Genomic DNA, 13,921 nt, shown 5'->3' with positions numbered 1-13,921 from the left:
ATATCGCAAAACATGAATATGTGTGTCCCTCGAAGAACCCAAAATGGCACTTCGATGGGATAATGCAGGTAAAATCTTAAAAAACTCATAAAAAAGGCACGCTTTTCGGGAGCAATGCCAAAAATAGACCTGTATCGGACGTTTTTCGCAAAGGTGTTATAACCTTCAAAAAACCCGAATACCAACTTAGAAATACTTCGATTGTAAAACATAAAACATTGAAAATATCAAAAATGGGGCGGTATCGGTATATGGATTCCATATAAAAACGTGGAACAATATATCTCTTTAACAACCCTCTTAGGAGGAGGATCAATGTATGTGCAAAACCAAAGCTGTATCTTACATGTTGCGAGTTCTCTCATGATTTCTGGCAGACATGTGTTTTATGCGGATTCTGAATTTTATTCTGATTAAGAAGATATACTTTATGGAGTCACCGGTGAATATTTCCGTTATTAAACCACGAGGCCATGTTTTGTGAAGTAATGAAAATATTGTAATTTTTAGCATAGTATTTAAGGTCTATTTGACCAGCTAAATAATGACTGATCGTCATACAGAAAGGTTTCTCCTCAATAACTTTTGAGATTTCCATGTTACAGATCCAGTGGAATTGGTAGCCGTCTGCCATGCATTTCAAATTCTCGGTTTCAAAAAATTTAATTTTTTTAATATTCGAACCTACACTAATTCAGGAATGTCCCTTTAGAATTTCAAGTGAAAATCTGAACAACTCTTGATTATATTGCCGATTTATTGTGTTAGCATCAAGTGACGGTAAGAGTGCTTCTCAAACTTTAAACTCTCTCTCTCTCCACATTGTGTGCAAATATAGAACTTTAAGTATTATTGACATAAAGAAGAAATAACAAACATTACTATAGCACTTTCAAATTTTGGACTAGCCTTTTTCATTTTTGGGTACAGAATCGTTTATAGTACAGAGATGTGGGAGTACCTTTATATAGGGACCTGCACTCAAACTTGGTACAATATTAATATTTTTTTGTATAAATCGACTCACATATAGATATATGGGAGATCTTTTCGTCCGATTTTATGCAAATGGTAACCAAAGCCTCTACATTCCTTCGATTTATACGAAATTGTGCATAGGGTATTCAATTCTGTCTAGAATGATGTGGGCCAAGTTTCGTTCGATTTTCTGTAAATGGACGAGATTTCAAAATACCGTACTGCATTTAATCTAATATGACATGTGATTAAGATTTGTTGAAATCGGTTCAGATTCAGATATAGCTCCAATATACATGTAATAAAAAATTTGCCAATCGCAATAAAACTTTCACTTTTAATCACTGCGATTTGTTGTTTATTTTTTTAAAGGTGCGTAATGGTCAACAAGATATTGTGTAATCTGTATAAGTGCTTAATGATAATATGAAAATAAAACCCAAACAACCTTAAAAATCAATCAGAATTAGACACGACAACGAAATTGATGTCCAGCTATTTTGCCAAGCAGAGAGCATACTTCAATGATGCCGAAAATATCCTTATCGTTATAGACATGTTAGGGAACTGGTCAATGATATTTCAAAAAAAAAAAAAAATACAAACATTGAATACAAGTGTACCATGGAGAAAAATCAAAATGCCAACGGAAGGAACGATCTACACTGATATATAAAGAATTTAGAGTACTGCTCTAATCTCAGCACCCATTTAATTGCTATATCTTCCAGTTTGGAACAACACTGGAAGATATAATTTGTAAGTTATATCTGTATATAGGGTACAGTGGGGCACCATCGTCATCGGGGCACATTCAATATGAAGCTCTCATTGTACATCACTAGACGTGAAAACGAATTGGCCCCTCCATGCGTTTCCATAATTTGTAAGTTATATCTGTATATAGGGGACACTGGTGCACCTTCGTCATCGGGGCACATTCGATATGAAGCTTTCATTGTACATCACTAAATTTGATTCGAAGGCATCGAATATCAAAATAAATAACAGTCGCAAAGTTTGAAATCTCTAGCTAATAAGCTTATTTAGATGCACGGTTTTTTATTTTTACAGATGTTTCAGTAATATTTCCATTCCATTTCGTATGTATTTCGTATATAAAACTTTTCAAATTTTAAGCCAGTATTATTAAAAAGTCCTAAATTACAATTAAAAAACCAGTGAGCGGAGCAGTATGGTCGGACGGGGCCGACCATATGATACCCTACACAGCTACCACAAAAAGCAAACTTTCTGCGGTTCTATATTCTGAGCCTGGGCAATATTTCGTGATATCTGCACCCTTTTTACCGATTATAGATCAACAACTCTACTTTCTAACCCTGGCATATTTTCCATGTTTTTAATAAAAAATTGGTTGTTATAGTTTTCGGTTGCTTTGACCCTCGGAAAATTGACCGATCATCATCTAAACAGCCGCTCTAAGTATTTTGTCAGATCCCCTTCACCTTGTAAAATCTGCGATGTTCTGCATATAATAATTGCCTCTAGAGCGACTAGAAAATCTGCCAAAATTAAAGTTTTCGGTTCATTGCACCCCTTGAATGAAATCTCAACTTCACCGAAAATTATAGGCGTCGTCCTTGACCATAATTGGAACTTCATGTACAATTTCAAAGCGATCAGCGCGACATTTCCGTCCTATAATGGAGTAATAGTAATACTATGCACATAGTCACCTTTATCTAATTACGTATAACTCCCACATCAGAGTACATACAGCCATATAATTTGCATCAATTTGAGGGTCAACAACTCCTCTTGGTCATACTGTCAACATCTCTGATATATGTCCTTCAGGAGCAAGTATATACGCCCCAGAATAAAAATTTTGTAATTTTTCGCACAAAGGTCAGGTCCATTTCTCATGCTTATCAAAACAGGCATGCTTATTCTTTGGTGCAATCTCCTTCTCCATGTAAAATTTCGCGATATTCGGACCATAATTGCGGCCTATGAAACGACCAGAAAAAAACCGACAAAAATAATTGGTCCATTTCATCCCCAAAATATTAACTGATCTTTACCAAAAACAATAGGGGTCTTCATAGGGCAGAACCCATCCTACATGTAAAATTTCGTGAAGATTGGTCCATAACTGTGGCCTGTTTCGTGTTTACAATTTATAATGGACAGACGGACGGACACACATGTCTAGATCGACTCAGCTCGTCGAGAAATGACGATCGGTATACTAAAAGGTGGGTCTAGGTCCAATATTTCGCATCGTTACAAACTCTTGGGGCTGCACAAAGCTATAATACCCTGACAACATAGTTGTGTAGGGCATAAATATTTAAAAATATATCCAATAGAAAAACATCTATTTCTGATAGTGTGTGTGGCCTTGAGACGTCAACGTCCGCATCTCGAAAATATAGCATTAAAAGTCAAACATTTAGTCGCATATTAAAATAAAATAGAACCTTTAGAGGATTTGAATTACAACCCGAAAATCTCAGCAAAAAATGTGCAACGTTTTAAAAACTTTCTGTGTAACATCTTACAACAAAGCTGTTGAAAATTACTACTGTTTGTGCGGAGTCGTGTTGTCTATCATTATCATTGTGATTTTCAACAAAAATAATTTAGAGTGTACGTTATACATATTTTAAAAATTATGCACCTCGATTGCGTACCGTGCCGAAATAAGTCTGGAATGACGTGTGTATGAATTGCTTTAAATCAATTCATATTCAAATACGGTTCCCTTATATTTCCGATATAGATATAGCTCCACCTATATATTTTTCCGATGTAGTGCAACATACCGATTGCCACATGCCAATGTTCCGTTAAATCGAACCAGATTTACATATAGCTCTTTTACATATTTTTTTCGATTTCATACAAATGGTGCTAAGCTATTGACATGAAATTTTGGTAGGATTTCAAAATGGCATGTGTATTGATTGATTGAAATAGTTGCATATATGTATATTTAATATATATTTACATATACAATAAAAATCTTGGATAAAAGGTATAATATAATCGGCCCCAATCGACTTTTAAACTTCCCATATTAGTTTTTATAACGGATCTGTCCTCATCACGACCATTTTAAGTTCTTCTAACATAAATAAATAATTCAAAATTAAAGCCCGCATTTATTTGGGGTTTCTCTTTATTTGCATGATATTTTATTGAAAGTCTTCCCACAAATAATAAACAAACACCACCCAAAAATTTCTAAAAATTGTGCTGCTCCTTCAGTTATAAAATTTGCAAAACGACCTTCTTCAAATATCAATTAATAAATAATTTTACAAAATAAACTCAAGCTGCTGAAAATGCGGGTTTGGGAAAATTGAATATCTGTCAAAACGTTCTATTTGATGTATCAACCCCTCCTGCCATCAGCCTTTCTTTCGGATCAGCCGTTATTATGAGAAATAACTGCCGTTTAATATTTTCGTTTTAACAGCAGCAACTAGTCAATTAATGATGATCTTCGATATGTTTTCCTGGCTTTACCCGCTGCTTGGCATGCGTTCTTTGCAATAACCACACACACACATTGCATTATACGGGTAGGGAGGGAGAATGATTGTGAGTGTCATGGCATGACATGGACAACATAACCCCTGAAGAAGTCACAAAAAGAAATTCGACATCACATTTGCTGAGGTGATGGTTGGCTGAATACTCGTAATGGTAAGTGCTTAGAATTTCACCTATATATTTTTCTGGTTAGTTTGATGTCATTCTGACATTTATGCCGGTAGTCAGAGCGAGCTACTACAACAGCGGCTGCAAACACGGTGGTTGATTGTTGATTTTATTTCATCCCTTGTTCGGTTTTTTAACGGATTTCGTCAAGGTCGTAAAGATGAAGAAATAAATTTTTTTCTCAGTAGCCCTATAAACACCCTCGGGTGGATGTTCGGTAGTTCCTAAGAAATAGAAATTTCACATCCACACGATCGCTTGGGTGTTTCTTTGGAGTTGAATTTCTTGTAGTTAATTAGTAGCTTTTCTTCGTGGTGAGAACGAAAACACAAAGAAAGGGAAATAACGAACCGGTTCCTTCAACTAATTTAAGGGTTTCAAGGAATAATGCAAATGTGACATAAAAGCCGAAGTGTTTCAAATATTTTTTCACAAACCAGTTAGAATTAGAATTTGGGTTAAACTTTGAATATTTAATGATATGGTTTCTGGTTTTAAAAAGAAATGTGTTATAATTCTCTGTGTAAGCAGAACATTTCGATGTGAAAAAGAAAGTGAAAGAGAAATATCCTTGAAGGGAAATTTGGTATTTTCTCACGCCTGTTTTAAGGGTGCTATTTTAGAGATTTCCATCGGAAAGTAATTAATATGAGCTTGTTATGGAAATAGGAAAAAGTTGAAACAGTGTTAATACTGGATTGATCAATAGGCGATTTTTGATTGGCTTTCACAGCTATATAGATTGTGCTTAATTGTTAATTTTGTGTTGCCAAAACGTTATTGAGAAAAAAGGCTGGATTTTGTTTAAAAAAATGTTAAAAGCGAAAGTAGAAACATTTCCTATGTCACTGTCCAGCTTTTGAAAACCTTCGAACCTATTTTTTGGGAAATGATACTATTCATGAAATAACTGAATTAAGGGGGTGTGAATGGAAACGTCTGAAGGACTTCACTATGATCACAGAATTCCTAGAACTTAAGAAGACATAATCTCAAGATGGATTTATAGTAACTTTCCTGCCTTTCTAGAGCGCCCAACAGGCCTATTCACTGGCTCATGTGTGTGTCCTACTATTCGGCATTTAATCTCTAATATCACAAATCAATGAGTGCCGTCTTGAGCATAGCTGTGATAAATTGTCCTCAGATTTCAATACATATCCGATTTGTAATTGCTGATATTCTCAAATCAGAAATGGTCCGCCCGAAACAGTGATGTAAATGGCATACATTTCCAACGTCAGAAACTCATTTAAAACCATTAAATTTTTTACAATAGTTTTTTTTATTAGTGAATATGGAAATTTCAAAAATTCAGTAGTGTTGGCGGGTTATTTCGAATACCATTTGTATTTTGTCATTGCAATATTCAGGCGTAATCCAAGTTTTCGGATCACACCACTGATCCTTTCAGGACTAAATGGTAATAAATTTGGTGCAAATCGAATTTAGGTGAACAGATAGAGCTAAAGACTTCAAATTGGGAATTAAAATGGCTGTTGGAGTGTAGGTTTGAGGTAGTTTAGGAAATTTGTACTAATTGCTACGAAAAGTACTAAATGGTACTAAATCTAGTACAATTTTGGTTTAGCAGGAACGGATAGAGCTGAAATTTGGAATTAAGATTAGTGTTGAAGATTGAGCTATGAAGATATCTTTGGATCGTATTTATGTGTGGAAAAGTACTGAACCACACTAAATTTGGTACAATTTTGATTTGGGTGAACGGAGGGAGCTAGAAACCTAAAATTTGGAATTGTGGTTGCTGTTGGAGTGTAGAATTGAGATATGGAGGTATAGTTCTTATATGTACTAAATAGTACTATATTTGGTACAACTTGATTTTGTGTGAACGGATAGATCTGGAATCCTGAATATTGGAATTAAAATTACTGCTGAGGTAGTTTAGGAAATTCGTACTTATGGAACAAAAAGTACTAAATGGCACAGTTTGGATTTAAAATTACTGTTGGAGTGTAGGATTGAGGTAGTTTAGGAAATTCGAACTTTTAGGTACGAAAACTACTACATGGTACTAAATATGGTTTAATTTAGATCTATGTGAACGGATAGGGCTGGGATCCTGAAATTTATGATTAAAATTATCATTGGAGAGTAGAATTGAGGAAGTTTTGAAAAATCGTACTTACTTAATATTATTTTTGGATTGCATTTTGGAAATTTGTACTTATGGGCCGAAAATTACTAAATTTGTACTTATGGGCCGAAAATTACTAAATTTAGTACAATTTGGACTTTGGTGGACGGGTAGAACTGGAATCCTGAAAGTTGCAAATAAGATTACTGTCGGAGTGTAGGATTGAGATAGTTTTGGAATATGGGTACGAAAAGTACAGAATCGTCCCAAATCTGGTATAATTTGGATTTTGGTGAACAAATAAATCTGGAATTCTTAAATTTGGACTTACTATTGCTATATGAAAGCAGGATTGAAATTGTTTTTGAAATTCGTACTTATGAGTACAAAAGGACTAAATGGTAAAAAACTTGATATTAAATAAACGACGGAATTCACGATTTTCATATAAACTATTTATTAGTTTTGTATTTCCTTTCCGCATACGAGCACTTGCTAGCATATCTATATAAAGATACATAAAACAGTTCCTCAAGTATATGTCGTATTATACACAATATTATGAAATTGAAATAAATTAGCTCATCTTGTAGGAAAATTGACCGTGTGCTTCATGTTGCCTCTGAGCACTTCTTTCTATTCTCTTCAAAAAGACCCAAGTCTAACATTCATCAAAGAAGGAGGATAAACCTCCTTCTTTAATTTTTGTAAATTTTTCATGGCTCCAGGAGTATTGGTTTTGCTTTTTGGATAATAAGGTTCTTGAAATGTTTATATACTAAGGAATTGAGGGAACCAATTAATTTGCTCTTCTATCGGTAGTTCCTAGCAAAAAAAAAAAAACATATATGTAATTCTTGATCGGATCCAAACTTTGCACAACCAATATTTCCCCTGAATAAAGATTTAGTGCTAGTATGAGGTCGATTTATTTTAGGGGGTTCTCAATTTCATTTAAGCTGTGCACATAAAATTTTTATTAAACATAATAAGGTCATCGAGATTGTTCGATCATTAACACTAGAGCCGAAGGCGGTCATTTTGACCGTTTTTCAATTTCAAGTACAAAAAAAACTGTGCATACAATGACACTTTTTCACATTTGTTTTTGTACTTGAAATTGAAAACGGTCAAAATGATCGCCTTCGGTAATCTAGTTTTAATAAAATCTCTCCAAAATAGCAAATAATATTTAGGGCAAGTTCTAATAGGCTTCATCTTTTGGCAGTTTATCGTCCGAATTTCCGATCTTTGTGTTATAATCTTTATACACTCCACAATAAGGTAGTGGTCCTCATTGGCTAACACCAAAAATGATCAATATTGGTCTACTCTTTACGATAGCTCCATATAGCAGTTCTTCTCAAAAATTCGGTATTTTGGGAAGTAAAGGCACGTTTTCCAATCGCATTGGTTGTAAGTTGGTATTTGAGGTAACATATTCTACCACTCCCAACTAAAAATTAGCAATATTGGTTCCGTTTTTTTTAACAAAAAGCCTGTAATTTGACAAAAAGTAAGTATAGGGAATAGAAGTACATCTCATTTTCAATACTAAACATCCTAGAGGTAGTAACAATGTATATGCAAAATTTCCAAGCTCAATCTTACATATTGCGAGCACTATCGCAATATGTAAGATTGACGGACATGCGTAGATCGATATAAAATGTTATTCTGATGAAAATATATATAAGATTTATGGAGTCTCCGGTGAATATGTCAAGATGTTTCAATCGGAATGACAAATTTAATATATAGATATAGATATTGATTTAGATATTGATATAGATTTAGATATTGAAGCTATATTTAAATTTGAACCGATATAATATGCAAAACTTAGTTGAAAAACGTCGACGAGTATGTCTAACTTTTTTATTTAATTCTGTTATAGTTCAAAATTCTCGTACATCACACATAGACGCGAGGAAAAACACTGACAACAGTATTCATTCCCAACACGATGTGGATTTTATTGAATTAAAAACAACTCAATACAAACATCAATGTTCAAACATAAGCTCAAGTTTAACTAGTTGCTGTTCAAAATGCATATTAACAATTAGTATCGAATCATTGTTTGTTCCACAAACATGCCACAAATTCGACCGCTGCCAACGGAATTACAAAAAATTGCAATCGATGAATTGGGTGAAGTTTCGAACAGAATAGCTGATGATTTAAGCGATCTCAAGGAATGGATACAACAACAGCCGCACTTGAAAGCCTGCGTAGAAGATCAATTCCTTGTACAATTTCTTCGTGGCAGTAAATATAGTTTGGAAAAGGCTAAAGAGAAATTAAATAATTTCTATACATTTTCCACGAAATATCCATATTTGCGGAGTGCAGACGATGTAGATGATCCTATATTTCGTAAGCTGCATAGAACTGGGTAAGAAAAATTAATATGAAAAAATAAAGTCAGCAGTGACTGATATTGCAAATTGGTCCATATATGTCCATGTTTTTACATTTGAAATGTTGTTAATATATTTTGTATAATTCCTGATATTGGATCAGACTCCAAAAAAATTATGATAATTGTAAACAATTATTTTTAATTTTCAAATTTGTTTTCAGATGTTTGTGTCTTTTACCAATACCTCTCAATGGAAATGGCCCACGAATAATTCTGGAGCAAATAAATTTTGGACCCCACGACTTTACTACCATTGAAATTTGTAAATATATTTGGACCATGGCTGAAATAACATTACTCAACGATCCCTATGCCTGCATACAAGGTTTGGTGTTTGTTATGGATTGCTCCAAATCAACGCTGCAACATCTGCCACTGGTTACACCAAAAATTCTAATTGACTTCGTGATGTTTTGTGAAAAGGCATTGCCGTTGCGTATTAAAAAGGTATTTGACCTCAATTGTCCACCGTTTATACAGACATTATTAAATATTGGATTATCATGTACTTCGGAGAAGTTAAGAAGTCGGGTAAGTTTGTCCGATGTTTATTCTTTAAAAAAAAAATAATATAATCTCCCTTTTCTTTTAGATACACATTTGTGAAGGATATAATGTGGAAAAGTTCGAGGAGCTTTTCCCCAAAAAATATTTACCGCAAAATTTTGGCGGTGAAAATTCCACAATTGAACATATTTGCCAGGAATTTGAACAGGTTATTGATGAATATCGAGAGTATTTTCAGCGTAATGCCGATTGTGGAGTTGATGAAAGTTTACGTCTGGATGAAGACAACATTCAGAATAGTGAATTTGGCGTTGGCGGATCATTTAGGAAAATAAATGTAGATTAGCTATTTGATTATATTTTTGGACTTATGTGGTATAAAGGAAGTAAATATGTTAATAAGCTCGACCGGGCCTAACTTTTTATACCCTGAAACACTTGGTCTGCAGTTAACATTTCTTAAGTCGGTTGGGAACTTCATATGGGTACCATATTATTAAATTATATGACAGTAGGTTGTTCATGCTATGAACAAATAATGTTCCAAATTAAAGGCTTTTGGAACATTATTTAAATTTTTCGCTTCGTCCTAATGGTCCATCATAGGTAACAATTTCAGAAATATATAATAATTACACATTAACCTATATTGTACTATATATTGTGGAAAATAAATTTTTATTTACCGGCGATCCGATAAGCAAATTTATATCCACTTCGATGAGAAATCTTCAAAATACTTTTCTTTATTCGCATATTCTTCATTAGTTCTCGTTTGTTTTTCAGATGTTGTCACATTGTTAAAAATATATGTATAAACATATGGCTCTGCCAAAGCCAATGTAGATACGATATTTAGCTTGGAAAATTTCCAATTGTATAGATTGAATGTCACTTTAAATTTCGTGACCTCATACAATACTGAAATAGTTTACTTTGATTAATTGTTTAAAAAAATTTGACATAGTTTAGAATTTATTTAAATCATATTTAAACATTTTAACGCTACTTTTTCGAAGCCATTAGTTTATAAAACCGAAAGATAGATTACATAATATTAAAATATAAACTTGACTTTATAATAAAAAATGAAACAAACATGTTTTATTAGCTTAGCTAAAGCTCGTAAAAAACTAGGCCTAGATTAGATAATATGAATATTAACAGTTTACGTAGATTTCAAGCGCGTGTTCTTTTTTACACTTCGATTAAATGGTAATTTTGTTCTACAACAATAATTTAATTGTAGACTATTCAGTGCTGTTACTTCATTCATTAATAAACATACAGTGACTCAAAGTAATAACGTGAATATTACGAATTCGCTAACTTATGTTGAGTCATCAAAGAAGGTAGATATGTGGTAGAAAAAAGGGGGTCTATTTTTATTTATCACATAAGTGTTTACCGCTTTTTATCTCCCATAGACCTATTTGGAACATCCGAATCTAAAAATTCTAACGCAATTAGAAAGAGTACATATTTGACTCTACTATGAATTAGGATTATTGACTTCGTTGAAACATTAGCAAAATTAGATTTTTTTTTTTTGAAAATAGTCTATTTTTGACCAAATCTTAAGCTGGAAAATAAGGACAATCTTGATCGACTACATTTAACCTGGGTCATATAATAGCTATGTAAGTCCAGAACAATGTGTTAAAATTTGGAATTGATTTGATTACACTGCGCGACACGAAAATTATTCAGGGGTTCTAATGCTCCAATCCTGTTTAGTTGGTGTTTCTGGGTCACTTCGTAAATTTCTTTTATAACGATAAATGTAGGGAAAGACGTTGTTCCATAGATTTTTAATTTCAAACGGGAATAACTTCTTTTCTTTCTAACGGATTTCTCTTATTCTTTTTTTCTTTCGAAGAGTAGAATTTTTCTAATTTTCCCTTTTTAGTTCCTAATTTAGAAATAGACTAATATAAGTGCAACATGCATTTTTTCTGGTAAAAATGGTAAAACATTGACTCAAATTTATGAGAGCACAAAACAAAATAGCGTTCTCATTGTAAACTTTTTACTCGAGAAATTTTGTCGAGTAAAAATGGTAAACAGGAATGCCTACTTCTGATTGGCTGTTATGTTGATTTTGAAGTATTGCCATCTAATTTTGGCATATTTACTAGATTTGCGTTCCCAAACTTTTCAAATTATTTTGTACTCTGAGAGCAATTTTGAAATATTTCCCTTTTACTAGATTTACTATTAAAAAAGTACTGGAACAGACCAATAATTTCGAGTCCTAGGTACGCTTTCAAACCGAATATGCTTAATATTGGCATTTCGAATTCAACTTAGGTCAACATTTATCTGCGGTATAATGGCAAAGATCGATTTTCGATCTATTGTAGATTTTAAACATATTTTCAAGCGATGTGGCCGTGGTTTGCATTTGGGATTTATATTAAGTAAAAACTTTTATTTTGTATTTCGGATTCTCAGATAGTAAATTATCTCGTCACATACATTCAAATCTCGACATATGGTCTAGCCAAACATGGAGTTTTGGCATATTACCAAATGGGATCTAATTTGGTGGTGATTATTAAAATGTTATGCACGGCTGAACTTAATCGCAAATTGTTTCATTCATAATTCAAATCCTGGCAAGATCTAGCTACAGCCTCCATATATACGTTACTATTTAGAATAATTGCATAAAATACCTTATTAATAACTTATAAAATATACTGCAGGATTTAAAAAATAATCGAAGTTGGCCATAATTTCTTTCAATATTTGCTGGCAAATAAATGTATGCTTTCTGACAGTTTGATCAAACTGTTTCATGGTGCAAATATATTTTCCAATGTGACCACACGTCAAACATGTTTTCCCATTTCATTATTTGCTCACTGTTTGAGCAAACAAAATGTGTCAAATATTTGAGTGTAATGTGAACACAAAATCAAGAGTGTGCAAATTTGACAGTTTTTGTGGCAAACAAAAATAGGCATTTGAGTCAAATATTTGCGTAGTGTGACCATAGCTTAAGTTAAAAAATAAGGAAGTTCTTCACCGATTGACTTTATCCTAGTTCATACGAGAGCTATACACTCCCAGAGAAACGTGTCAAAATTTGGAACCGATTTGATTATTAGTTTTTGAGTTATCGTGCCCGCCATTCGCTTTGAGAAAAAAATGCGTTTAATGTTTGAGAATCACTCTTGGGGGGTCCCCTTAATTGGCAAACCATGGAAGTGTGGTGCTATATCTAAATCTCAATCGATTTTCTCCAATTTCAATAGGGGACCCTATGGTGCCAAACAATTCGGATCATAAATGAGGTCTCTACTTTGTTCACAATAATATATGTGCATATTCTCAAAAGGAACCATGGGTCTATCTCGATACCTTTTTCCTGTTACAAACATATGCACAAAAACCTAATACCCTGTACCGGAATAGGAATACTAACAGTTATTCGCAATGAAGGTTTCTACTCCACATACCAATACATTGAAGTAATATCGCTCCATGATTAGATATAGTCCCCATATAACAGTAGTTTTAACCAAGTTGGTTAGGTAGTTACAAAATATTTAAAGACTTGGGTATAGCCGCAATATTCAGCCCATTTATATGTATCCAGCTCCTTTATATGTATTTTGATGGCCATTGTCTCATTTTCCAACCGACGTGACTAAAATTAGTTGTTCCTATTTTGTGACTTGAGAAGAAAATCTCCCAACCAAAAATTATCAGTGTCGTCTCAAGTTTCCGGGTAGCCCACATTTGGATAGGTTTATCAACCGAATTGGCTTTAATATATTTTTTAGCTTCTCATGGTGCGTCATATCTTCCATATACCGTATTTTGAAGTCTGACATACATATATATAGAAAATTATCAATATAGATCGATGTTTAGATATGCCCCCATATAATTAGTTTTTTAGCCGCACCTTCCCATTGTATTGGCTATATTTCAGCATTCTAGGATATTGGAGAGTGAAACAAATGTTTAAGGAAATTGTCTATATAGGTCAAAGTTTTGATACAGCCTTCACATAAAGATCCCTTCCCATTTTCGGTATTAATCAGTTCTTAATAGAATTTTGTGATCGAAGTAGCCATAATTTGGCATATCGAATTCCTGATGAATAAGCAACTTATTTCCAGAAATTCTTCAAAATATTTTAAAATAGTATGTTGAAGTACTTTTCCAACCTGAGAGTCTGTAATGAGTAATCTTCTAAAGGCCCCGAA

The 13,921-nt window shown here is 33.4% G+C and overlaps 1 protein-coding gene across 1 annotated transcript; it reads left to right on the top strand.

Moving 5' to 3' along the window:
* The first annotated feature begins 8,865 nt into the window (after window positions 1–8,865).
* LOC133329926 (alpha-tocopherol transfer protein-like) lies at window positions 8,866–10,047 on the top strand. The gene is made up of 3 exons (XM_061538385.1): window positions 8,866–9,167; window positions 9,356–9,725; window positions 9,787–10,047. Exons 1-3 carry the CDS (start codon window positions 8,866–8,868, stop codon window positions 10,045–10,047), a joined length of 933 nt encoding a protein of 310 aa, XP_061394369.1.
* Window positions 10,048–13,921: the final 3,874 nt, after the last annotated feature.

This window comes from Musca vetustissima, unplaced genomic scaffold (assembly GCF_032173495.1).
Source record: "Musca vetustissima isolate MV318-11 ecotype Yass unplaced genomic scaffold, APGP_CSIRO_Mvet_v1 utg1514, whole genome shotgun sequence".
NCBI lineage: Eukaryota > Metazoa > Arthropoda > Insecta > Diptera > Muscidae > Musca > Musca vetustissima.
This window is presented reverse-complemented; position numbering and strand designations above follow the sequence as displayed.